Raw genomic sequence first — 26209 nt, 5'->3', positions numbered from 1 at the left:
ACCCCCTCTGCTAGAAAACTGCATGGAATTTTTGGTACCATCAGAATGCATCAAAGGGAGACAGTGATCACTTCTCTAGGACTTCATTTGAACTTTCAAAGCCAGACCATGGGCATCTTAGCAGAAATTATTTATTAATGGGTGTGTTAAAAGCAGCAGTCTGTTTGCCAGGGCCTCTGTTTTTTCATTGTTTTAATTAACCTTTTCCCCTGCCCCACTTCAGTTTTCCAGATTGTTACGCTGCAGAGTTTGGTGAACTGGAAGTAGTTCAGGAAAACCGAGGTGGGGGCGTCCCCTTGGAACACCTCATCACCTGTGTGCCAGGTGTGAACATCGCCACCGCACAGAATGGCGTCAAAGTAGTTAAGTGGATTCACAACAAGCCCCCGCCTCCAAACACAGGTAGGTTTCAGGTATTTGGTCCTTTGAAGCCATGGTCTACTGCAGTTTAGGCTGCTGGCCTTTCTCTCAAATAGCAGGACTGTTTGCCCATCATAAAGCAGCATGGTTGTCTCCTTTGATCTTTTAAAAACTCCAAAGTGCTGACGGTTTGTCAGAACTAGACTTTGGAAAGTACCAGCATAAATTATTTTTTAAAAAACGTTTTCTTAAACCCAGATTCCACAGTTACAAATCTTCTCTAGTTATCTAATTTTGTAAAGCTTGTTTGGCTTGCCTTTTAGAAATCGTTTCAGATCTTTGAAGGAATTATATCTGAATATTTACTCCAGCAATTTAGTCTGAGCGACGTTTTTGACTTTGATCAATGCAAAAATAGATTTGACTCTTAAGTGTCAAGGACCAGGACCTTTGATCTGGGAGATGCATGAGATCCTGGGCTTCAGCGACCCCTGAGCTGCAGGTGTCTGATACTGTTACCTGAGCACAGCTCTGTTACCTCAGCCCCTAAAACTGCCTCCTCGGCAGCTCCCACCTTCCCCTGCCCCTTCCCTGTAGGAAGAAAGGTCAGGATAATGAGGGAGCTGTTTGTACTGGAGCCTCTCCCAGCCTTTCCCCTCAGGCATACACCCTCCGGGTCCAGGTGTTGTGCTGGTTCCTTCCTCCATTCTCCTGTGTCATTAGCCCCCTAGTCCCTTATAAGGGCTTCCGTCTGATTATTTATACTTTTGTAAATAAAATAATCAGTGTCTTAATTACATGAACATTCAAGATAAATTCGAAAACCTGTTTCTTAGTTTTATCTCATGCTAGTTCTGCATCATTGCTTTCCATGGTTATCTGGGCAACATTTGCAGCCCCTGTCTGGGTTAATTAGGCCCTTCCGGGCTACCTGCTTAACGACCATTTATAACTTTGTTTCTGTGGGAAAGTATGTTAGTGACAACGTCACAAATGGTTCTTTGACATACAACCATTTAAGCTAAAAACTTCCTCTCTATCTACTCTTCCCTTTTTTTAACTGAAATTAATTTATTTGGAATCCCAATTTTTTTTCCGAAACTAAATTTATTTTTAACTGAAGGAAAATTGCTTCACAGTGTTGTGTTGGCCTTTGCCATACTACTCTTCTCTCTTTTAAGTTCTCACTGCGTTGAAGTATGCTTCACTTTGGCGACTTGACTTCCAGAAGCAGTGGGAAAGCATTTGCCAGTCTGTAAAGAAGCTGGGCTGTCCTGTTGGTTATACAGGCCCTGAGTTCAGCAGTGGGGAAGTGACACGGCTCTTTGGTCTTGGGCACTGTCATTACTGAGTTCACACAGGGGACGCGAGGTTATTTCTCTTTCTGGTGCTGCAGTCATGCTTTATGTCTTTTGCATGTTCCTATTTTCTCCCCAAATATGTATTAGACCCTTGGCTTCTGCGTTCTAAAAGTCCTGTGGGTAACCCCCAGCTGATCCAGTTCAGTAGAGAAGTGATCGATCTGTTGAAGAACCAGCCATCCTGTGTCATACCGATCAGTAACTTCATCCCATCTTACCATCATCATTTTGCAAAGCAGTGCCGGGTGTCGGACTATGGCTATTCCAAGCTGATCGAGTTGTTAGAAGCAGTGCCTCACGTGTTGCAGGTAAGGAGTGCTGAAAGTGCGTTTGTTTAGCAGTGGAAATGTCCCTCCGTGGCTTTGACTCTCTCTGCCAAAGAAACAGGGTAGCTGGTAACTTAATTCCTAAGAAGTCAGCTCAGAGCAGAGCATCCCGTAAAAACTTTCTTTATACACGTGTGTGTCTTCTCAGTTGTTTAGAAAGCTGTGAGTTTCCAACTAAAAGGAACTCTTAAGTGCACTGAGGAGTACTTTCCTTCTCACCTCTATAGACTGCCTTCCTTCCTCCTAGCACAGTCCTCTCTAACTCTTCCATAGGAGCTGCTGTAACACGGGCTTACTTTTCTCATGAAGGAGTTCAAGACCAGTTACTGGACTGGAGCCTGCCAGTGCTTCCTAAGGAGTCTTTGCCTATTAACCTACAGTGTGATAATAGCTTCCCACTTGTAAACAAGGCCTGCAAAATTTGAGCTTTTAGAGACAAAATCAGTTGCCCAGGCTGATAACATGTGACTGTTTAGGAAAGAGTGTGCAAGGAAAAAAAAGGGATCCAGGCATGTGAGCAGTTGTTCATTCTGACACCCACACTTCATTTATCTACCTGTGTTTCAAAGTGCAGATATCGTACAGAAGGATTTGTACCCTGAGGGCAGTAACAGGAGAGAGAGCGCGAGCCATCAAAAAGAGAGTCAGGCTCTGCCAAGGTCTTAGGAGTGTAAATAACCCAAGCATCTGGTTTGCAGATTCTTGGAATGGGCTCCAAACGTCTGCTGACCCTTACCCACAGGGCCCAGGTGAAGCGCTTTACTCAGGATCTACTCAAACTTCTCAAATCCCAAGCCAGCAAACAAGTCATTGTGAAAGAATTTGCACAGGCTTATCACTGGTGAGTTGAGAAAAGAAAAAAATAAAAGCAAATATTTTAAGACACTGTTCTTCCGAATTTAAGAATAATGATCTAAGTTTTTCATTTAGCATTCTTTGGGAAAAACTTAAAAAGTGATTTTGGCAAGTACTGCTTCTCATTCTTCACCCATCTCCATGATTAAAACCTAGGTGTTTCTCAAAGGACTGGGATGTCACTGAATATGGTGTTTGTGAGTTGATTGATATCATATCAGAGATCCCAGACACCACCATCTGCTTGTCCCAACAAGATAGCGAAGCAGTGATTTGTATCCCCAGAAGAGGTACGTGCCTTACATTTGCTGGAAGGAGGTTGTGCGTCTCAGTGGTTACTGTGACGGAATCACACAGGGATGCTCTCACCCCCTCCTTGTGGTTCCTGGAGATGCCATGGAAAGTGCAGCATGAACTCTGCACTGCCAGCCAGTGGATCCCAGCTTCTTCAGAGGAGGGGAAGGCACTTGTTGAGAAGGAAAGCAGGCTGTTTTTTCAGAATTCACTCTAAGGGAGAAGGGGAGCATAACCAGCACTTTAAAAAAATGTCTCCTTTAGCCTGTCTGTGGCTGCTTCTGCTATAATTACCCACCTGAGTCAGCTACCTGGCTGTCGCTTCTGATTTTTCACTCTTAAGATGTTTCCTCTGCACACCTGAGAAGGGAAAAAGACACAAATGAAAGTTTCATCTTTCACATTTTGCTAGTTCAGCTAAGGTCTGAGATGGGAACTAAGAAAAATTAAATCTATGTACAGTCATGTTCTTCCACACATGTTGATCTGTGGAACATTCTTAAACTGCTCTTGCAGGACACTGAAGTCCATGAAGTCCTAGTGTTCCAAAGCTAAAGTGACTGTGGTCAGTGTTTCTAGAATCCTCATTTAAAATTTAATAGAAACATACATCGAAACATTTCTCCCCTGTATTTTTATCAAATTTTTGGTACCTGTTGCTGCTAGCAGTTTTAACTGAAGAGCAGGTGAATAAAAAAGCACGTGAATATTTGGAAGTGTGATTTAATAAAATAATTTCTAGATTACAAAAGTACAGAGAGAAGTTTGTGCGTCATGTTCCTATATATGGAGTGGGTGTGGGGAGGCGGAGGGGCCAGAGAAGTTATTTCTAGCTTGTGAGATGAAGTCACATAGCTGTGTATGTGAGTGTGTGTGTATCATGGCTTCCTGGTGTTCTGCCCTAGATCTAATTTGAAAACCATCTGGAAAGAGAGAAGAGTGTTTTAGGTTGTATTTGGAAGGCAAAGATGATATCTCTATAGTCTAGTGCATAGGACTAACTACACTAATAATAAGAATACAAATGTGTCAGAGATAATTGTGGTTTATGGGTTTTTTGTTTGGATTGTTTTTTAAGAACGTACTCAGGATGAAATAGAAAGGACAAAACAGTTCTCCAAAGATGTTGTGGATTTGCTGCGGCACCAACCCCATTTCCGGATGCCTTTTAATAAGTTCATCCCCTCTTACCATCACCACTTTGGCCGGCAGTGCAAACTTGCATACTATGGTTTTACCAAACTACTTGAACTTTTTGAAGCCATACCTGATATTTTACAAGTAAGTGAAGAAACTCTATCTTTCAGAACAATATGGGGAGAATAGAGGAAAATCCAGGCCTTTTTGCCTTGGAAGTGGGAGTTATAAAATAGGACGAAAATTTGCACAACTGAGCATGCACACTTGTTTTGGCTGCAACGTGCAGCGTGTGGGATCTTAATTCCCCAGCCAGGGATCACATTCGCATTCCCTGCTTGGAAAGTGTGGTGTCTTAACCTCTGGACCACTGAGGAAGTCCCTGCTGGCAACCATTTTTGACCCACACAGTGCTTAAAAAATTTGTGTGTGTGATAAAATACACATTACCTGTCTGTTTTTAAGAGTACAGTTCAGCAGTGTTAGATATCCTCATGTTGTGCAACCAATTTCCAGAACTTTCTAACCTTGCAAAACTGAAACTGGACAGAAGTGCTTCTTAGTTCTTGATTGTATATATTTTCTTGCCAGTTTATCCCATGAACATTCTCCCTTTCCTCCTGTGTTTTCCAAGGTATTGGAATGTGGAGAAGAGAAGATCCTCACTTTGACAGAAGTTGAACGATTCAAAGCACTAGCTGCCCAGTTCGTTAAACTCCTTCGGTCCCAAAAAGATAACTGCCTTATGATGACAGATCTGCTTAAGGAATATGCTAAGACTTTTGGTTACACATTTCGTCTCCAAGACTACGATGTCAGTTCAGTTTCAGCTTTAACACAGAAACTCTGCCATGTCGTAAAGGTAACAGGATTATTTTCTTTCACAGAGTGAGATTTGTGGTGGTATAATCCTCATTGGGATAGTTGCATGTGATTTAGTGTTTCGGTATTTACACCTTGTGCTGCTTACTACTGTTTTGCAACACGTTCTGTGTTGTTAATACCTTATTGGGTCATAAGACATAACTTAGGTTTGGTGGGTTGGATTTTTGGGATTGGCTTAGTGAGTCTATTAGCAGCCTCCCCAAAGTAACATCTGTGAACCGATGCAGTCGCCCGTGTATCCCAGGGTGTTTTCAGGTGTCTCGGTCCTGCTGACCTGAAGTTGGATCCTTCTACACAGATCTTTGTCTACAAAGTTTTGGGGAGACTGAAATCACAGCTCTCTTCTCCTTTCCAGGTTCTTTTTTTTTTAAGATCCATCTCCCTGGTAGGCTTTTTTTTTTTTCTTTTTAATTTTTATTGGGAGTATAGTTTTGCTTTCCAATGTGTGTTACTTTCTGTTCTACAGCACTTCCTTCTGAACTTACGGAGTAGATTTAGGAGCAGTCTAGGGCTCAGAGTTGCCTGGGTGCTGGTGAGGCTGAATTGGAGAGGGTGGCTGCCTCTTCCTCCCCAGCCTGCGCTGTGTCAACCCTTCCGCCCCGGGCAGAGCGGCCAGACGGTTTGCAGGCTGCCCTTGTCACAGAACCAAGAAAACTCACTGCAGGGAGGAAGAAATGGAAGGAAATGTGCGGAGTAGAGGCCGCCCCAGTCACAGCTGTGGGAGGAGTCTGTTTCTGTGCCGGGCAGTGAGAGGAGGAAGACTCTTCACGGGAGGCAGGGAGGCAGCAGCTGAGAACAGAAAGGAGTCTGGAGGGGGGAATGGCCAAGGCCAAGGAGGAGGGACGGCCGGCAGCACCTCCACGTGCTCCCGAGAGAGGGCGGGTGCGGCAGGACTGCCACGAGCTTGGGGTCAGCCTGAGTGCAGGCAGGTCGACGTGCCACCGGCCAGAGCAGGGGCAGCGTCAGGGTGACATGAGACAGAAGCCACGCAGAATGGGCTGAGCAGTGAGGAGGCACGAAATCGGCAGCAGGTAACTGACAGCTTTTTGGTGTGTTTGCCTGTGATGGAGAAGAGTGCAAGACCGCGGTACTGAGTGAGCCAGTGAGAACTCAGAGGCCAGTCTTCTTTCCAGTCTGGAAGGCTTGGCGTGTTTGAGAACTGCCATGGAGGAGCTGCCTGAGAGAGACTGACTTAGGAGAGAAGGGGTGACGGGCTGAGGGTCCCAAGGAGGCCGGAATTGTGGGCGTTGGCTTTCCATGGAGGGAGGCATAGCTCTGAGGTTAGTATTTTGACCGAAGGGAAGAGGGGTGGGGCAGCTGCAGATGTGGGCAAGTTTGGTGTGTGTCACCAGGCCAAGGAGGGAGTTCCCTTCTGAGAGCTGTTCTCTGTTACGTGCAAGGTGAGCGCAGCCGCTTAGAGAGGGAGAGAAGGTTCAAGGTGGGATCTTGCCAGAGGGGTGCAATGAAAAGGCCTAGGGACAGAGGAGTGTTGAGTATTGACAAGAATGTTAATGAGGTAATGGCCCATCAGTGCCAAGATGGATAAAAGAGCAAAGTGAAGCAAGGTGAGGGCTCCTGAACCAGGACGAAATAGGAGTCTGTGCTGGCAGAGCTGAAGAAGCATCAGAGTTCAGCATTCACATTGCCTTCCCATCTCCCACTCCCGTGTCGGCTCCAGCCTCCCTGCCCTTGGATGCAGGATGTGTGTGTGGGGGGTGGGCGGGGGTGGTTGAATGAGTGATTCTGGAAGTGGGCAGTGATAAGGTCCCCAGTGTGGCCTGGGTTGGGGTCTGGAGTGGAACAGAGTAGAAGAGTATGTCTTTGGAGATGAGAGCATGGAGAAACTGAAAGCCTTGGTGTGAGACAGGCCCCCAAGTGTTCGTTTGCTCAGGATGATGGCAGTGGTGGTCTTCAGTGGACCGAAGACCCTACGCCATGACCACCAACCGTGATGAAGGAGGGCCAGCAGCTGGGGCGTTGGGGTGGAGTGGTGAAGCCAGGAAAGACGGCAGCAGCTCATGCCGCCCCAGCTGCACTCGGTGGTGTCCTGGGGGCTTCTGAGAAATGCCAAGCCCTCTACGATTCTTAGAGAATAAGGCCAGGTATGTTTTGAGCCTTGGCATTTTTGATAGGCTATATCCTGGAATCACCTAGTGAGCTTATGTCAGGAATCCTTAATAATGATCTGACCAGATAATCTAGGAAGATGCCTCAGAGTCCCCTAGACTTGGATCTGTTGATTGATTAAACCCCAGGTCTGCGGAGGCAATCTGCAGTTCTGAATCTGAGTCCGTAACCACCGTAGTGGAGTCAGAGTCCACCCACCAGCCTCCTGTCCCATCTCCGGGTGGGAGTTGGCATCAGAGGCGCACTACTATTGGACTGACTCGTCAAGTGCTGCCCCCATGCTCTGCCTCTGAGGGACCAATGCCTCTGATCTTGACCGTGGTGCTGGCTGGAAATCAGCTAAAGGGGAAAACAGCCAGCGTGGTGGGCAGTGGTTTGCCTGCCCGTGCCTGAGCAGGGTGCGTCCTGGAGCTCTGCCTGTTTTCACTCCAGGCGTGACTCACATCCCAGACTCACCCCTGACCAAGGTCTGCAGGTCTCAGTCACCAAATGCTTGTTTCTTCACATGCTGTTTGGTCCCCAAACGATAACCTGTGTCTCTTTCACCAGGTTTCCCTCCCTGTGCAGTGAATCAGTTAAACCCCTTATCTCCTTGCGAATCTGAAAAAAAAATTGTGAAGTAGACATACAGTCAGATGTGAAAGCACCAGCTGTTTTTTCATTCCTGATGGACTAGAGGAATGCTGCTTGCCTTTGGGCAGAGAAGGCCTTATGTCACCTCCTGTGTCCGGTCCCTAGGACACACCCTTGGGGGCGAGTCAAGTGCAGAGCAGCTCTGTGGAGGGTCACTGCAGTCTCACCACCCGCTGCTCCCTGAGAACACCAACCCTTAATCCATAAGCTTGTGCCAGTGGATGTCAGCGGGCCGGTCTCTTCTTGGAGGAGTGGTGGAGTCCACGGGTGTTTCTGATTATGGACTAGCAGGGCAGGAGAGAACAACTTCTGCAGTTGGTCCATAGTGTTGGTCTGGGGTCCCCAAGAATGTGCAGCAAACCCATTCACTGTACTTCAGTTTTGCAGAAAAACGGATCTTCCTCTGATGGTCTCACTTGCCAGTCTGAAACTAGATGAAGAGGCTGTGACTCAGGCCATCTCTCGAGTCCTGAAGAGGGTGCATTCTTGTTTCCCCCAGGTTGCTGATATGGAATCTGGCAAACAGATTCAGCTGATCAACCGCAAGTCTCTGCGTGCTCTCACTGCCCAGCTGCTGGTGTTGTTGATGTCTTGGGAGGGAGCCACCCACCTTTCTGTCGATGAGCTCAAGAGACACTATGAAAGCACCCACAACACTCCTCTCAACCCCTGTGAATACGGTTTCATGACCTTGACCGAACTTCTGAAGAGTCTGCCTTACCTAGTTGAGGTATGAATGGTAATGATTCTGGAACTGCCGCAATGAAAATGACTATCGGGTATCTCTCGGTCACGGAATGGTCCAGATTAGGCTGATTGGTCGTTTTACAGATGAGCAGAGGCCCTGGCAGGGGCAGGCATCCTGCCCAAGCAAGTGATAAGCGGGGACGAGAGCCCCAGCCTCTGGCCCCTTGAACTGAGGTGCCTTTTCCTGTGCTGGGCTGGATGCTGCTGCTGCCACCACTTTCTGAATTAGGTGGCTTATATGATGGCTTCAGGTCACTTACCAGTCAGATGCAGGTCAGAAAGGAAGGTTGACTGGATGGTCACCAGGTGGTCACTTACTTCCTAGGAGAAATAAGTAAGATCCCAATAAAAAGATCAAATTGACTCCAGATTTTTAAGAAGTTAAAACTTAGACCAATTAACACAAATTTTTGAGACTGAAGATCACTGAAATTTTACTACTGACAAAAGGCACCAGGGGGACTTCCCCGGCAGTCCAGTGGTTAGGGCTCTGCTCTTCCACTGCAGGGGGCGTGGTCAAGTATGATCCTTGCATGCCCCACCGTACGGCCAAAAAAAAAACCCCAAAGGCACCAGAACTAGATGGGTTAAGAACTGAGTTTCAGCTCACCTAAAGAACAAATAACTCCAACCTTTTAAAAACCTCTTCTGGGTCACCTGGAAAAAAAAAAGATAGGAAGCACACCACTACTTTTATGAACCTAAAGTAATTTTAATACCAGAAACCTAATATAGTCCCCCCAAAGAAATTGATTCTAGTTAGGATGTTAACTAAAACAGCAATGTAAGAAAATGATTGTTACCATATAGCCACGTGATTGATAATTAAATAATTTAAAAGCTCTCTCCTTGAGCAAACATTAATCAAGCTCCCTTGACCACCTTCTAGACCATACCTTGTCCTTGGTATTCTTCCTTGATGGGCCCCCTCGCTCAGTTTGGAGAGAACTTCCCTGCCATTGTTATTTGATCATCCTAGCCAGCCTGCCTTCTGCAAGATTTCTGTTAGATCAGTTTAACAAGAATTCCCCTGCTCTGGGTGTCCCTCTCCTCAGCCCCCATGGCTACAAACCCACACTCTTGTGAATTTCCTATCTGGAAAGGACACCTAGGGCTTCCCAGGTGGCGCTTGTGGTAAAGAACCAGCCTTCTAGTTCAGGAAGGGCGAGAGAGGTGGGTTCAATTCCTGGGTCAGGAAGATCCCCGAGAGTAGGAAATGGCAACCCGCTCTTGCCTGCAGAATTCCGTGGACAGAGGAGCCTGGTGGGCTACAGTCCAAGGGGTCACAAAAGAGTTGGACACTGAGCGCACACATCAGAACAAGTATGAATATATGACCGCTAGTTGTACGACATTTCAGGACAAAAGGCTTCCCATGGCCAGCTAAGGCTGGGAAAGATCCCTTCTCTCAGAGATCTCCAGGGAGGGCATGTTAAAGACTAAGTCTTATGTAAAGAGATTTATTTTGTTTCTTGAGGACAGAAGAGTTTTGTGCTTTTGTTGTTGAAAGGACACTGAAGTCGTCGCCCGCATCCCAGTGTCCTGGGGAGATGAGTGTCGGTGGCCTCAGTCCCCACTGTCTGCTGCTGCTCTGTCCACCTGTGGGTCAGCTCTCCCTCTTCACTGCCTCCTTTCACTGAGTTTACCAGTTTCCTTGCTTTCTGACACACCATTTCTTCAGATGTCTGCTGCCGGAGACCTGCAGACAGAATCAGAGTTGCTCAAGGCTGTAGTCCTCTCTTGGAGGAGATCCTTGGAGCAGGCTCCCCTCCTCCCTGGCTTATGACCCATTTTCAAGTTTGACTTGGCATCTCTCTTCACTCTCAGAGACCCTCTCTCCCAGGAGGCAGGACCTGTCACTCTGGAAGTTTCTCATACTGCTGTTTTCTCCTGGACCAGGTTTTTACTAATGACAAGACAGAGGAGTGTGTGAAGCTCACAAGTCTGTATTTGTTTGCCAAGAACGTTCGGTCTTTGCTTCATACTTACCACTACCAGCAGCTTTTCCTTCATGAATTTTCCATGGCCTATACCAAGTATGTTGGAGAAGCACTGCAGCCCAAGACATATGGCTTCAGTAGTGTGGAGGAGCTGCTGGGAGCCATCCCGCAGGTGGGTGTTTTCTGAGTTTCTTGAAGGGTGTCCTCTGTTGGACAGATTGAAAAGGCAGGCGTTTTGAACCAGTCCTTTCAAAACATACATACTGTTGGCCCCCCCCCCCAAAAAAATGCTTTTAGTGTTTCTTCTTCATTCTGCAAACCTTTGTTAAATTCATTGGAGGAAGACCAGGCATGGGGATCCCAGAGCAGAGTCCTCACGATGTGCAGAAGCTGATTAACCACGTGATGAAGAGAGGAGCGGCGGGCATTGTGAGCAGGCGCAGGGCAGTGAGAAGTGGGGGGGCCAGTGGGTGCCTCACCGCAGAGTAAGAGCTCGGTTACGGGGGCAGGGACTCCGTGGGGAGAGCAAAGGAGCCTAGGGGTGCTGTCCGTGGAGGAGTGGAGAGAACCAGGAGGGGAGGAGGAGCCTGGCATTTGAAGTGGGAAAGGACGCGAGGCTGGGACAGCTGGAGAGCGAGGTGGGGGGCTTGGTGACAGAAGCATGTGAGAAGGGTGCTGGGTCCCACGGGCCACTGCTGGCCCTTTCTTGGCAGAGGCGGTGGCAGCATGGTTAGGTAGGGGTCTTTGTTTTAGGTTTAGTGAGCTTTAGCTTGAGAGGCATGAGGGAGCCATTCATTCTTTTTAAGGTGAACATAGTATCTGGAAAAGCTGGTAAGAGCTCCCACGTGAGAACCAACTTCATTTATATACCAGAGCTGGTATTTGGGAGGTGATGTCTTTAAGAGCCATAAGGAGTAAGACCAAGTCTCATGATTTCTGAGACTACACAGCTTTTTATAAGGGGCGTGTGTCTCCATCCTCTGTTGCTTTAAAACAAAGTGTCGAAAAATTTTTTGTGACATTAATTTACTTTTTAAATCCTAGTATGTTTAAGTATGTTACCAGACACATAATTTTAGGGTTTATTTCCCCTTTCCACTTCCTAACCAGTAGTATGTCTTGTGTGCAGGTGGTCTGGATAAAAGGACATGGTCATAAGAGAATTGTAGTATTAAAAAATGACATGAAAAGTAAGTATGCCCCATCCTTACCCCCCTCACAAGCCCCGGGTCTGTCACCTGCTCCCCCTCTGACGGGTGTTTTCTGTCCTCCAGGTCGCATGAGTTCACTCGGTCTTTCCCCTGCCAGTCATGAGACCCAGCCCTCAGCTCCCGAGCGCATCCTGGAGGTGCCCGAGTCTCCCCCGGCCTCGGAACTCAGACTCGGAGTGGGTGGCGACGGTGAGAGAGGGAAAACTCTGGTGACGTCTCCAGGATGTGGCTTGGGTAGAGTTGGAGTGGGTCGGGAAAGGACAACAGCAGGGTCATCTTCATTCTTCAAAGGGAAGTGTTGGTACATTTTCCAAAGGAGTCTGGTGTTTGGTTAATAACAGAGAAAAAACTGGCTTGTGTTTGATGGTTGACCAGTTAAGGCTCTTGAAGGCTGTTGGTAGCCCCTGTTAGGACAGTATGGCAGCCTTGTTCAGATGTTAAAAGCAATTCTGATGCTTGTTAAAATACTTTAAGACAGTTGGAGTGGGATCAACTCTGCTGCCCTCGGAAAGGGAGATGGAGCTTAGCTCTGCAGGCAAGGACAAGTGAGGCTTACAGTCAAGGAGCAGAGCCAGGGTGTTGGTGACTGGGAAACTCAAGAGAAGATGTCTGGCTTGGAGGATTCCGGCTGACCTGGGAGGGTTCTTAGATCTCAGAGGTTGGGGGTGGGGTGGGATGAGGAGCTTGATGAGATATCAGGGATGAGGGGATTCCTCTAAACTCACTTCCCAAGGTTCTTGCCAAGAGTGGCCAGGGCAAGGACACAGAAAGCTACAGTCAAGGGCTGGTGGGGAAGGGGGCTGTGGAGCCCGACCCCTGACTGAAGTTGTGTCGGGGGGTCTTAATCGCAGGACTTTCCTGGGAAAGAGTTGACAGGAATGCACTAGTGTTAACTGAAGCACGTCATCGAGGCGCCCCGACTTTATGTGCCCTCTCTGTGTACAAGATAGGGATCAGCTCACTTGACTTCTGCGCCCATTGCCATTTTATGTTAGGGCTCTGCAAGTCGTTTTAAATAGTTACAAGCGCTGCTGTGCTCTGTGTTGATCGGGTGATCGGCTCTAGCATTTTACAGTTCTACAAAGCACCCGGATGTGCTCATCCTCTCAGGCTGTTAGCACAGCCTCCAGCAGTCACCTCCATCCTAACCAAGAACTGAAATTCCAGAAATGGCAGCTTACCTGAGAGCATGCAGCGAGGCAGCGACAGAACTGGGACCCGAGTCCTCCAATCCTGAACATTTGCTCCTTCCAAGGACTTGCTGTGGGCTTTTAAATTGTCCTTTGCTATTCATAAGAACACAAATCGGGCGATCCTGGCTGCAGCATTTTCACGTACTAGAGAGAGGACTCAGACCTTTCTGTTAATGGGTTGTTGTTTTTTTTAAAAAAAACCTGGCGTTCTTGAGTGCGTCCTGAACTCGGGGAGTCAGGGAGAAGGCGCACCTCGGGCATGGCCCACAGCCGCCTGGTCCTGAGCAGACCTCCCCTGCCCCCGCCCGCCTCCCCCAGGGCCCCACCCTGTGGAGCAGGAGCTGCTGCGCCTGACCGACGACTCCCCGGTGGACCTTCTGTGCGCGCCCGTCCCCTCCTGCCTGCCGTCCCCGCAGCTGAGGCCGGATCCCGTCGTTCTCCAGGCTGCCGATCTCATCTGGTTTGAGGAGCACCCTCCGGAGCCTTCAGGTGGGAGACACTGCGTCCCTTGGGGAGCGGGTTCTCGTGGCCCCAGTCAGACAGCAGACACTTCCCGCCAAGACGTTAACTGTGTGATGGAAGTAGGGAGCCACTCTACCTTTGCAGGCACAAAAATCCTTCTGAGGGTTACTCCAGACCCTTCTGTCAGCTTTCCTGCAGGACTGGGCTCACAGCCTGAGGTGCTGGCGAAGCAGCAGGCCAGGGCACGACAGTGGTGTTGAGGGCACTGCAACTGGGCTCGGGCGGGGAGCCCACGGAGCAGCACGTGGGGGCCTCCTTGGCTGTGCTCCCCGCTTTGTAAAGAGCAGCCACTCCAGGGGCAGCCCCTGCCCGTCACCAGAGCCCCAGGAAGGCCCTGGGGCTCCAGGGGGCTGTGAGTAGGGGAGGGAGGGGGCATCTGCCCTTGACCCCAGCTTGTGGCGCAGGCAGGGGTGGCCTGGATGGCTCTCCCCTACCTCTGCCTGCCTGTGTGCCTGCCTCCCCCGCCTTAGATCCCTTTGGAGCAGGGGAATGAGCCAGGGCTCCCTGGTACCAGGCCCCTTCTGGTCTGAAAGTCTTTAGGTCACATGTGGCTTTCTGGGTCCTTCACTACCTGACAGAGAATGAATGGGCAGAGAAAGCAGAAAAAAAAGGGTTTTTAAACCACGGATGGCCCATTGATTTGTAGCCGAAAATGATGGTCTCTGAAGTTTTGTAATTCAAGGAAGAGCAGAGACGCAATTTTTAAATACCTGACTTATGTGATGCCTGGTATTGGCCGCAGAGCTAACGTGTAAATTAGACCATGTGTGTGATGATCGGGGATTAATTTTTTGAGAAATGAGAGGAACTGAAAACCAACACTGCTGGCAGGTCCTAGAACTGAATATGTTTTGCTTTCCTGTGTTTACAGAAATTATGATTTTAAACCAAGAAGAGAAAATTGAAATTCCAGTACCAATAAAGAACGAAAATCTGCCCCCTGATCCCAGCTCACCTGGTGTCTCAGCAGCTGTCCCAGCGCCTCCCAGCCCCTCCTCAGAAACCCCAGAGTCACTGCTCAGCAAGGACCCAATGGAAAGCCCAGCCAAAAAGCAACCCAAAAATAGAGTAAAATTGGCAGCCAACTTTTCCTTTGCACCTATAACCAAGCTTTGAGTCTCGTTTGAACATAGAATTAGGATGGGAAAACACTGTCTGATTCTGCACACAAAAGCAGGTTGAAAAAACACAACCTTTTCTGTTTTCCCCCTAGAAGCCAGTTATTTCATTTTTAGACATGTTCCATATGTTTTGTTTCTTTTACATTGAATGCAGCTTTAAGCTGAAGTTTTTCTTTCTTTTCTTTTTCTCCCCGACTTGTTTGGGGAAAAAAAAATATCTTGGCATTTGTTAAAGAATCCTTAATATATTTTAACAAATTTTCCTTAATTATTATGAAGTATAATGAATGGTGTTCCGTAAGAAGACAGCAGGGAGAACTCAGCTCGCAGGAAGTGGTCTTACTTCCATCAAGCCACGCCAGTGGTAAAATCTTACATGTAGCATAACGTAGTCTCTAAGCCTGTGTTTACTGATGTGTTCAGACAGTATTAATCAAATGCATGAGATGATGATGAAGCAAAAGTCTGTTCAGTGATCCTGCGCGATCACTTACTGAAGAAGGGTGGGCAAGGCAGGAGGAGTGTATGTCCTGGTTGGATGTGAAGGCTCCTGGCTTCCATGTGACTTGTAAGCGTGCCTTGTTTTTTTATTTAACTATGTCTGTAGTTGACAAATGTGGCTTCATCTCAAATTTTTTAAAATGTTTCCACTTTGGGGTTCCATTGAGCTTTCTAGAAAGTCAAAGATGTTTTAAGCTTCCCTTTTATGTTAAGTTCCAGTTTGACATGGATTAGGTTAAGGAAAAGAAGATGGTCTTGGTGTCATGAATTTAAAGTCAGCATTTGAATTCCAACACACATTATTGTGTGTCAAAAGGCAGCGTTGGGAAGAGAGTCTGATTTTCTAGAATATGCATCAAATGCATAAATTACAAATCAGAGGTGAGGAGGGAGGTGCTTTTGACAGGAACGGTATCGATGCTCTTTCCACTAGGAAGAGGCAGAAATTCTATCTATACATAGGAAGGCCAAGGTTGATCAACTTAACCTTGTATTCGTAATTTTAAAGCTTGTTTTGATAGCTGGGAAGCTTTGTATGCGCGTGTTTGTGTCTGTTAACTCAGCGTCTTTTAATAGCGTCTGCTTTTACTGTTACTTCTCGCTGTTGGAAGCATGTTTGGGTTTGTTTGGGTTTATTTTGGTGTCTGATGTTGGCATTTATGGAAAGCCAGCCTTTGAGGGAGCACTGCCCTGTGGAGTGACCTTCGCCTTGAGGTGGCTGAGGCATCCGGTGACTGGCGGCCTCTTACGCCTCCTGGAGAAACCTGACATTTACAATGGATTGTATTTGTTGGGCAAAAAGGCGGATTCATTCATAGAGCAGGAAAAAACCTGTGGGCATAAGGTCTTCCACTAGTTAGATGGTTTCTTTTGGGGAAAAGATTCTATTTTGTAACTTCTAGAAAGCCAGAAAATGGGCTCTGATTTCATAGCCAGCATTTTGATAAAATGCCACAAAATAAGGGCTCTTGAGAGATTTTTTACAAGTAAGATTTTTTGTTCCCCAAATCTTTTCAATGAAGCCAACGATTCCCAGTTCTCAGCACACAGCCCCGACCAAGGTGGAGCAGCCCTGGGAAAGCCTTGTAGGCATCGTGGCACTCAGTCTTCCCGAAGGCGTGTCCTCTACAGACATAGTGTGACAGTCAGTAAAATCCAGAGGTGCACTTTTTTTTAGAAAGCTTTTAAACATAATGATAAAGATGGTGTTGAGAACATCAGTGGCCTTATTCTAAGATTTCGTAAGGCTGAATTTGCACATGTGGACTTTAGTTTTGCTTGAAGGTAGAGAAAGTGGACTTTAAAAAATGCCCGAGGCACCATTACAAGTCACTTGGAACAGCCTCAAAGAGCAGCTTCTTTGGGCACCAGACAAAGAAGAGACTGGAGTTGTGCGCTGTCGTGAGGGTGTGGTCGAACCGTTCACTGAAGTCGCCAGGAGCCTGGGACGTGTGCATGACTCTTAACAGTCACCGTTCGAAGATGTGCAAAGCTCATGGTGTCTGTAATGTACTCCGCAATGGCCAGTCCAGTTGCTATCTATTTTTTTATCTAGAGGCTTAATTGATGTGACAAAATGACGTATGAGAATTAAGACAATGAAATACTTTATTTCTGGGTGGAAAGAATATATCAAATTTATCTGTTTAAAAAAAAAAAAAGAAGTTATCACCAAAACCCCCTTTCCCATCTTGCACTGTTTGTTTTGAATTGATTTTGGGGGAAGAGATGTTTTTCTCAACTGTCTACTTTGTTTGAACACTTCTTTTGTGGTTCAAGTGCTGTTTTGTGTGTTGGGACCAAACAGTTGTCAATAAACTTTAAAAGCAAGCATCACACTTGAGTTCCCCAAGTGAGTGTTCTGTTCGTTTGGGTGGGGAGGGATTGTCCCCCAGGTCTGTCGGCTTCTCATCCCTTCTGGGAATCTGTGAGGTGGGAAGTAGATGGGTCTGGCGTCGTGGAGCCCCTTTGAATTTGGCATCTGGCCCCAACAGGTGACTGGACTATTGGCACTTTGTGGTCAGGACCCTCCAGGGTTTCCAGCCTTGCTCCAGCTTATAATCATGTGAGGAAAATACAATAATCACAAAATACCCTCTGGTTATAAAACCTGGGAACTCTCTCCCTGGGAAAGAAATCCATTTTGCAGACGGTAGTTGTTTTGGTCACTGCCAGGCTTGCTTTTTGAATAAGCCTATTTAGAAAAGATTTCTTTCACCATTGCGAAGCCCTTTTCCTGAGACCACTGTTAATCCCCCCTCACTCCCCCCCAGCTCAGGATTTTGCAAAGGACACAGAAGAGACTTGAACTTCTAGGTAAACTGATTCTTGATGAAGGGCAACTTTTTAAAGTTCAACACTAACAGTCTCTCTAAAACCTTTGGCAGTCCTTTCAAAACACCTTTCACTGTAGCCAGTTTTAGCCAGAAAACTTGAGAGGCCACTGTGCCCCTTTAGTTGGGGCAGGGGAATGTGGAACGTCTCGACTGGTGGTTGAAACAGGGCGTCACGTTCATCTTGGTTGTATTTGCCACCTGGAGACGGCAGCTGAGCAGACACGGTCAGTGGGAGCAGACCTGTCCACGTGGGAGAGGCCGTGACCTTCCAGGACTGACTGCGAAGTGCAGCCGACCTGTGTGTTGCCTTTTCCGTGAGGAGCCTCGTGCTCTGAGACTTCGCTTCTCTGGTTTCTAGCTGCCCAGGCAGGGTCCGAGTCAGCAAACCATCAGAAGCATCCCAGCCCCCACCCCCACCGCCCACAGCAGTGACCTGCCATGGCTCCCGTCTGCGCTGGGGACAGGTCACAGTTGCTCTAGCACTTGGGAGAAGCAGGAACCCAACTCTGCCCTGTAAACCAGCAGTCAGCGGGCTCTCCATGACTGTGTTACTTGACCTCACACCCTCCTGGGCAGCTGAACTTCGGCTCCTACAGTCGCGGCCAGTCTCCCAGCTGCATGTGTGGGGACAGCAGCAGCTTGGTCTCACTCTTGGGGGAGAGATGGAGTGGAGACGGATCCAGTGTGCTTGTTTGGATCAGCCGTCGCAAGGCCCGAGTGTGGTGGCTCTTTCCCAGCAGAGTTCTAGTCCCTCCCTGGAGGTAGGCAGCCCTGGAGCAAAGCTTAGGTGGAAATAGGAGCAGACCTGGTTTCCTTTGGGCTTCCCTGGTGGCTCAAACAGCAAAGAATCTGCCTGCAATGCAGGAGAACTAGGTTCGATCCCTGGATTGGGAAGTTCACCCGGAGATGGAATGGCTACCCCCTCCAGTTTTCTTACCTGGAGAATCCCGTGGACAGAGGCACCTGGTGGGCTACAGTCCATGGGGTCGCAAGACTCAGACATAACAGCAATCAGCACCTCACACTTTGGCTGCCTTTGGGATGCAGTCGGCAAATTATAGAACTGGTGGGAAAGCAAGCCCCTCAATTTTCAGGCGTGTGGGACAAGATCAGAGTTTGAGGGCCAGACCTTCCCTCAGCGAGATGAAGAGAACGATCCACAGGTCCTGGAAAGGAAGGATTTGGAAATGGGGAGTTCAGGGTCCAGAGGAGGAAAGGGGAAGAAACATCCATAGTTGAGGCTAAGGACTCAGCTACTGGGCCCCTCATCCCATGCTGGTGAACCAGCTGGGGGCGCTGCAGAGGTCAGGGTGGCCCTTCCACCTCTGCTGAAAGTCTTCCTGACGCAGGGCCTGGTGTGAGAGAACTGCCCCCCCCCCCCGTCCCCCCTTTCTCCCTGCAGACCTTAGTCGCAGTGAGTGCAGACAGACCCATCCACAGGCTGCAGAGGCCCCGCCCTCGGTGTTGGCTGAGTCTGGTGTGTCTGGGTCAGACATGGAATCAAGAAAGATGTTTCAGAAAATATATCTGTGTTCTAAAATAGAACCTGTTTCACGTCTGTATGTGGGGAGACCAATGCTGTTTTACACATGGATTCTGGGGCCTGGTGCCTGCTGACCCTCCTCCTTGCCCTCCCGCCCCAACTGAGGGCCCCAGATTCTGTGGGCTGTCAGCTGGAAGCCATCTGCAGACCCCAGAGGCTGGCCACATGGGCCTCCCCAGCATGGCAGCTCAGTTCAAGCCAGCAAGGAGAATTTCCAGTCCTCTAAGAGGGACCCTTGTATGATGTAACCTAATCAAGGAAATGACTTCCCATCATCTTTGCCAAATTCCATCAGTCAGAAGCAAGTCATAGTCCCCGTCAATGAATTTACATAAACAATTTGTTTACGTTTGATGAATTCGAGTGACTGACTGACATTGGAGGTCCAGCTCCCAGTGAGGGAGGAAAGGGGTGCCCGGGCTCAACCTTCCAAGGGTCAACAAGCTTTGAAGCTGCAAGCCTTCACCCCCACGCTGAGGTTACAGATGGGGAGAGTGAGGCTGGAAAGGCTGGGCCGTTGCCCCAGCCACTCCATGGCATAGCTGGGCTGGAGCCCCTGGTCTGCACACCTCCCAGGTCTCATCTTTACTGAGCCCTACTGGGTCCCAGGCACTAAGCCAGGTGTGGGGACCCTGGTGAGTAGGAGGCAGGCCCAGTCACATTTTCCTGCCTCCTTGACAGCAGCAGGACTCTGGGCTCAAACAGGAAGACCTTTCTGGGTGGTGGTTCTCAGATCAGAGAGGGCATTAGAATCACCAGGGAAACATGTTTAAAATGTAGGCTGTCAGCTAAAACTGAGACAGGTCAGGACCTGAGACCACCCCGACCCCCACCAGAGTGCTTGCAAGTGCCCCTGGAAAACTGTCTCCTTGAGCAACAGAATACAAAGAAACTGTAAGGGACTAATACTTTGGCCACCTAATGGGAAGCATTGACTCATTGGAAAAGACCCTGATGCTGGAAAAGATTGAGAGCAGGAGGAGAAGTGGGCAACAGAGGATGGGATGGTTGGAGGGCATCACCAGCTTGATGGACATGAGTAAGTAAGCTCCCGGAAATGATGAAGGACAGGGAAGCCTGGCATGCTGCAGTCCATGCGATTGCAAAGAGTCAGACATGACTTAGCGACTAAACAGCAAGCAACAATAAGGGACGAAGCGCAGTCAGGGTAATGGTGAACAATAAGGCATAGAAAGGCCACGTGGGCGTCCCTGCTGGCTCAGATGGTGAAGAACCTGCCTGCAGTGTGAGAGACCTGGGTTCAGTCCCTGGGTTGGGAAGGTCCCCTGGAGAAAGGAGCAGCTTTCCATTCCAGCATTCTTGCCTAGAGAATGCCATGGAAAAAGGAGACTGGCAGGCTACAGTCCATGGGGTCGAAAAGAGTCAGGTATGACTGAGGCACTCACTCACTCACTCATTATTGGTACTTTCCAGGTGGCACTAGTGGTAAAGAAACTGCCTATCAGTGAAGGAGATGCAAGAATGTGGGTTCCATCCCTGGGTCGGGAAGATCCCCTGGAGGAGGAAATGGCAACCCACTCCAGTATTCTTGCCTGGAAAGCCCCATGGACAGAGGAGCCTGGTAGGCTACAGTCCGTGGGGTCACAGAGCGTCAGACACGAATGAGCACACAGCACATCTTCAAGGCCACAAACTGTCGCTTCTGAGGTGCCAGGAGCAAAAGCACGTGATTCCCACATACAGCACCACCAAAGGGGTGGGCAGACCACTTAAGACACCCCTCCAGCTCCATCCGCAGATTTGCTCCCACCTTCACTGTATTTAAGGAACCAGCCCTCCAGCTTTTGGGCACCTGTTTCTTGTTCCCCTCCCCGCTGCTGCCATAGAAGTCCCCATTAACCCTTCCCTGAATTCCTCATCTGGACTCTCATCAATTTCTATTGATTAAAGTGTCCAACGGACCAGGTTAGTTATAAAACCACTGGCCTAGGTGCTGCAAAGCTCGCAGGGTCATGAGAGATGAAAAGACTGAAGGAGGTTAAAGAGGGCAACAAAAAGCAAGTTTGTTCCTGGACCAGATCCCATAGAGTGGAGGAGAATCGCCATTGTGAGAATGACTGGGACCATCGATAAAATGGATATACTAGATAACAGTCTTGTGCCTCTGGATTTTGAGAATTGTGCTATAATAGGAAAGAGCACCCTTGTTTTTTAATACAGGCTGAAGAATTTGAGGGTGAAGCAACATCATGTCTGCAACTAAAGTCACTCTTAGAAATAAAGTGATGAGGATGTAGCAAAATGCTAGCAACTAGTGACTGCATCATATGGTGTATAGGGATTCTTTGCACTGTTTTAAAGACAGCTTCTGTAAGTTCAAAATTATTTCAAAACAGAGGGCTTCTCTGGAGGCCCAAGGGCTTCCCTGGTGGTCCAGTCAGTAAAGAATCCACCTGCAATGCAGCAGACCCAGGTCTGATCCCTGGGTTGGGAAGATCCTCTGGAGAAGGCAAGGGCAGCCCACTCCAGTATTCTTGCCTGGGAAATCCCATGGACAGAGGAGCCTGGTGGGCTACAGCCCATAGGGTCACAAGAGTCAGATACAACTTAGTGACTAAATCACCACTTGGTGGCTCAGTGGTTAGGATTCCAGGTTTTCACTGCTGGGTCCTGCGTTCAATCCCTGGTGGGGAACTGAGATCCCACAAGCTGCAAGCTCAGTTCCGTTCAGTTGCTCAGTTGTGTCCGACTCTTTGCGACCCCATGGACTGCAGCACACCAGGCCTCCCTGTCCATCACTAACTCCTGGAGTTTACTCAAACCCATGTCCATTGAGTCAGTGATGCCATCCAACCATCTCATCCTTCTGCTTTCTCCTCCTGCCTTCAACCTTTCCCAGCATCAGGGGCTTTTTCAATGACTCAGTTCTTTGCATCATGTAGCCAAAGTATAGGAGCTTCAGCTTCAGCATTAGTCCTTCCAATGAATATTCAGGACTGATTTCCTTTAGGAGGGACTGGTTGGAACTCCTTGCAGTCCAAGGGACTCTCAAGAGCCTTCTCCAACACCACAGTTGAAAAGCATCAATTTGGCGCTCAGCTTTCTTTATAGTCCGACTCTCACATCCATACATGACTACTGGAAAAACCATAGCTTTGACTAGACGGACCTTTGTTGGCTACAAGATACAGCCACAAAAGAAGATTTCAAAATAAAAAAAATTCATCCTAACATGGCTAAACAGGCTCTGCAGCCTTTCTGGGGGCTGAGGTCTCCAAGTGGGGCAGTTAACTCAGAGCTGACTGGCCCAGGGCCACACTGTGCTTGGAGCCTGAGGCCACAGAAATGCTTTCTTAGGGGTTTCTTCCCTCCAAATCCATAGACTGTGGTATCCGTGGGTAGACAGTTGCTGTTCAAACCTGAACAAACAAACAGCTTGTGGGTAAATCAAGTCAAGAGCCAGGTAGGGGCACTGAGTCAGACCAAGGGCTCTGAGTTCTGTCCAGGCTTCAGTGAGCTCTCTAATGACCTTAACAAATCTCTGCCCTACTCTGAAAGCCTGTTTTTTATTTTTTTGGTGGGGGGTGGGGGCAAGTGGGTGGTGGCTCTTGTTGTGTGGTGTGTGAGATACAGGATCTTAGTTCTCCAACCAAGGATCGAACCTGCACCCCATACAGTGGAAGCTCAGAGTCTTAACCACAGGACTGCCAGGGAAGTCTTGTTTCTTATTCTCTAAAATGCTGCAGACATGTGTTTTTAACTTCCCAGCATCTCTTCTCTCCTGGCACAACTGGGATGACATCACCACCCCCTCTCCAGATCAGCCTTTGGACCCCAGCTCTGCTGAGATTGATCGGCAGCCCCTGCTCCAGCAAGTGATTCAGGACTGGGCATGTGACCCAGACTGAAATCGCTGGATTTTTCCTCCAGGAGGCTCGGGGAATGAAAGCTGGGAGCTTTATAGCTGGACAAAGACAGCATGGAGAGGTAGCAAAACATGGAAAACAGGTCCAGGTGATATCCTTTGAATCCCTGGACCTGCTGGTACCTTAGATTTGGGGACATTTCAGGATGTCCCAGGAGCCAGGAAGCACCCTTATGTTTTGCAAGCTTGGCTTCAATTTTGGTCTTCTACAACCAAAAAGAACTGTTAAAAACAAGACAACAGGGACTTCTCTGGTGGTGCAGTGGACAGGAATCTGCCTGCCAATGCAGGGGACTCCGGTTCAAGCCCTGACCCAGGAAGATCCCACATGCCTTGGAGCAACTAAGCCTGCGGGCCTCAACAACTGAGCCCACACTCTAAAGGCCCTGAGCCACAACTACTGAAGCTCACGTGCCTAGAACCAGTGCTCTGCAACAAGAGAAGCCGGAGCACCACAACTCGAGAGTAAACCCCCCTCACTGCAACTAAAGAAAGCACGCATACAGCAGTGAAGACCCAGTGTAGCCAAAATACAAATTAAAAACAAAAAACAAAGCAGGCCCTAAATGGAATACTTACACCAAGCCCAGTGTCACCAAAACAAGTCTTGAAATAAAAAACTGGTTGATCAGGAATTGTCACCTTGATGCCAAGCAGGGCCCTGTGGGGCTCCTGGGCACAAAGGCTTGTGTCCCCCGTTTTTTTTTTTTAATTTAATTTAATTGGAGGCTAATTACTTTGTATTGGTTTTGCCATACATCAACATGAATCCGCCATGGGTGTACACCTGTTCCCCATCCTGAACTGCCCTCTCATCTCCCTCCCCGTACCATCCCTCTGGGTCATCCCAGTGCACCAGCCCCAAGCATCCTGTATCCTGCATCAAACCTGGACTGGCAATTCGTTTCTTATATGATATTATACATGTTTCAATGCCATTCTCCCAAATCATCCCACCCTCTCCCTCTCCCACAGAGTCCAAAAGACTGTTCTATACATCTATGTCTCTTTTGTTGTCTCGCATACAGGGTTATCATTACCATCTTTCTGAATTCCATATATATGCATTAGTATACTGTATTGGTGTTTTTCTTTCTGACTTACTTCACTCTGTATAATAGGCTCCAGTTTCATCCACCTCATTAGAACTGAATCAAATGTATTCTTTTTAATGGCTGAGTAATACTCCATTGTGTATATGTACCACAGCTTTCTTATCCATTCATCTGCTGATGGACATCTAGGTCACTTCCATGTCCTGGCTATTATAAACAGTGCTGTGATGAACATTGGGGTACAGGTGTCTCGTTCAATTCTGGTTTCCTCGGTGTGTATGCCCAGCAGTAAGATTGCTGGGTCATAAGGCAGTTCTATTTCCAGGTTTTTAAGGAATCTCCACACTGTTCTCCATAGTGGCTGTACTAGTTTGCATTCCCACCAACAGTGTAAGAGGGTTCCCTTTTCTCCACACCCTCTCTAGCATTTATTTCTTGTAGACTTTTGGATAGCAGCCATTCTGACTGGCATGAAATGGTACCTCATTGTGGTTTTGACTTGCATTTCTCTGATAATGAGTGATGTTGAGCATCTTTTCATGTGTTTGTTAGCCATCTAAATGTCTGTTTAGTTCTTTGGCCCATTTTTTGATTGGGTCATTTATTTTTCTGGAATTGAGCTGCAGGAGTTGCCTGTATATTTTTGAGATTAGTTCTTTGTTGGTTGCTTCATTTACTATTATTTTCTCCCATTCTGAAGTCTGTCTTTTCACCTTGCTTATAGTTTCCTTTGTTGTGCAGAAGCTTTTAATTTTAATTAGGTCCCATTTGTTTATTTTTGCTTTTATTTCCAGTATTCTGGGAGGTGGGTCATAGAGGATCCTGCTGTGATTTATGTCAGAGAGTGTTTTGCCTATGTTCTCCTCTAAGAGTTTTATAATTTCTGGTCTTATGTTTAGATCTTTAATCCATTTTGAGTTTATTTTTGTGTATGGTGTTAGAAAGTTGACCAGTTTTCCAAGCACCACTTGTTAAAGAGATTGTCTTTTCTCCATTGTATATTCTTGCCTCCTTTGTCAAAGATAAGGTGTCCATAGGTGCGTGAATTTATCTCTGGGCTTTCTATTTTGTTCCATTGATCTATATTTCTGTCTTTGTGCCAGTACCATACTGTCTTGATGACTGTGGCTTTGTAGTAGATCCTAAAGTCAGGCAGGTTGATTCCTCCAGTTCCATTCTTCTTTCTCAAGATTGCTTTGGCTATTCCTTGGTTTTTTGTATTTCCATACAAATTGTGAAATTATTTGTTCTAGCTCTGTGAAAAATACCATTGGTAGCTTGATAGGGATTGCATTGAATCTATAGATTGCTTTGGGTAGTATACTCATTTTCACTATATTGATTCTTCTCATCCATGAACATGGTATATTTCTCCATATATTAGTGTCCTCTTTGATTGGAAAGAGCTTTCATCAGCCTCTGTGACCTTCCCTGAGTTCTAAAGGGCAGATTCAAACAGCTGTTAATCAAGAGAGGAGCAGCCGAGAAACCACCTGTGGCAAGTTTAAAGCGACCAGAGAAGATTAGAAGACCTGACCACCTGAGACTCTGAGCTGTGCTTAGTCGCTCATTCATGTCCAACTCTTTGTGGCCCCTGACTGTAGCCCGCCAGGCTCCTCTGTCCATGGGATTCTCCAGGCAAGAATACTGGAGTGAGTTGCCATGCCCTCCTCCAGGGGATCTTCCCAACCCAGGGATCGAACCCAGGTCTCCCGCATTGCAGGCAGATTCTTTATGTCTGAGCCAGCAGGGAAGCCCAATCTTGTGAGCAACCCCCCCGTCCCACCCCCCCACCTTTTGAAACTTTGCAGAAGAAAGAAGAGTGCAAGACCGTTAGTGCTTTCATCCTTATCGCATACCTCTGCCTGACTCTATAACCTCTCCCTGTTCCCAGGGTCGTTGTTCAGTCTCTCAGTTGTGTCTGACCCTTTGTGACCCCATGGACTGCAGCACGCCAGGCCTCCCTGTCCTTCACTATCTCCTGGAGCTTGCTCAAATTCATGTCTATTGAGTCAGTGATGCCATCCAACCATCTCATCCTCTGCTGCCCTCTTCTCCTTCTGCCCTCAATCATTCCCAGCATCAGGGTCTTTTCCAATGAGTTGGCTCTGCACATTAGGTGGCCAAAGTATTGGAGCTTCACCATCAGTCCTTCCAATAGGATTGACTGATCAGA

General features: G+C 47.8%; 1 protein-coding gene across 2 annotated transcripts in view; it reads left to right on the top strand.

The window, feature by feature from the left end:
• Positions 1-17051, top strand: part of MARF1 (meiosis regulator and mRNA stability factor 1) — a 38772-nt gene extending 21721 nt beyond the window's left edge. Inside the window, exons 16-27 of one of the 2 annotated variants that reach the window (XM_040256816.1) lie at positions 224-402; positions 1809-2029; positions 2746-2888; positions 3059-3192; positions 4275-4477; positions 4968-5195; positions 8478-8708; positions 10625-10837; positions 11795-11855; positions 11940-12065; positions 13388-13558; positions 14463-17051. In XM_040256816.1, the coding sequence (XP_040112750.1) occupies positions 224-402; positions 1809-2029; positions 2746-2888; positions 3059-3192; positions 4275-4477; positions 4968-5195; positions 8478-8708; positions 10625-10837; positions 11795-11855; positions 11940-12065; positions 13388-13558; positions 14463-14707 (2155 nt within the window). In that variant the 3' untranslated portion in view covers positions 14708-17051. The remainder of the gene's footprint in view (positions 1-223; positions 403-1808; positions 2030-2745; positions 2889-3058; positions 3193-4274; positions 4478-4967; positions 5196-8477; positions 8709-10624; positions 10838-11794; positions 11856-11939; positions 12066-13387; positions 13559-14462) is intronic. The other variant, XM_040256823.1, reaches the window with a different exon arrangement.
• The last annotated feature ends 9158 nt before the right edge of the window (positions 17052-26209 follow it).

The sequence above is a fragment of the Oryx dammah genome, unplaced genomic scaffold (genome assembly GCF_014754425.2).
Source record: "Oryx dammah isolate SB20612 unplaced genomic scaffold, SCBI_Odam_1.1 HiC_scaffold_2, whole genome shotgun sequence".
NCBI lineage: Eukaryota > Metazoa > Chordata > Mammalia > Artiodactyla > Bovidae > Oryx > Oryx dammah.
The sequence above is the reverse complement of the archived record's forward strand: the minus strand, read 5'-3'. Positions and strand labels throughout refer to the sequence as shown.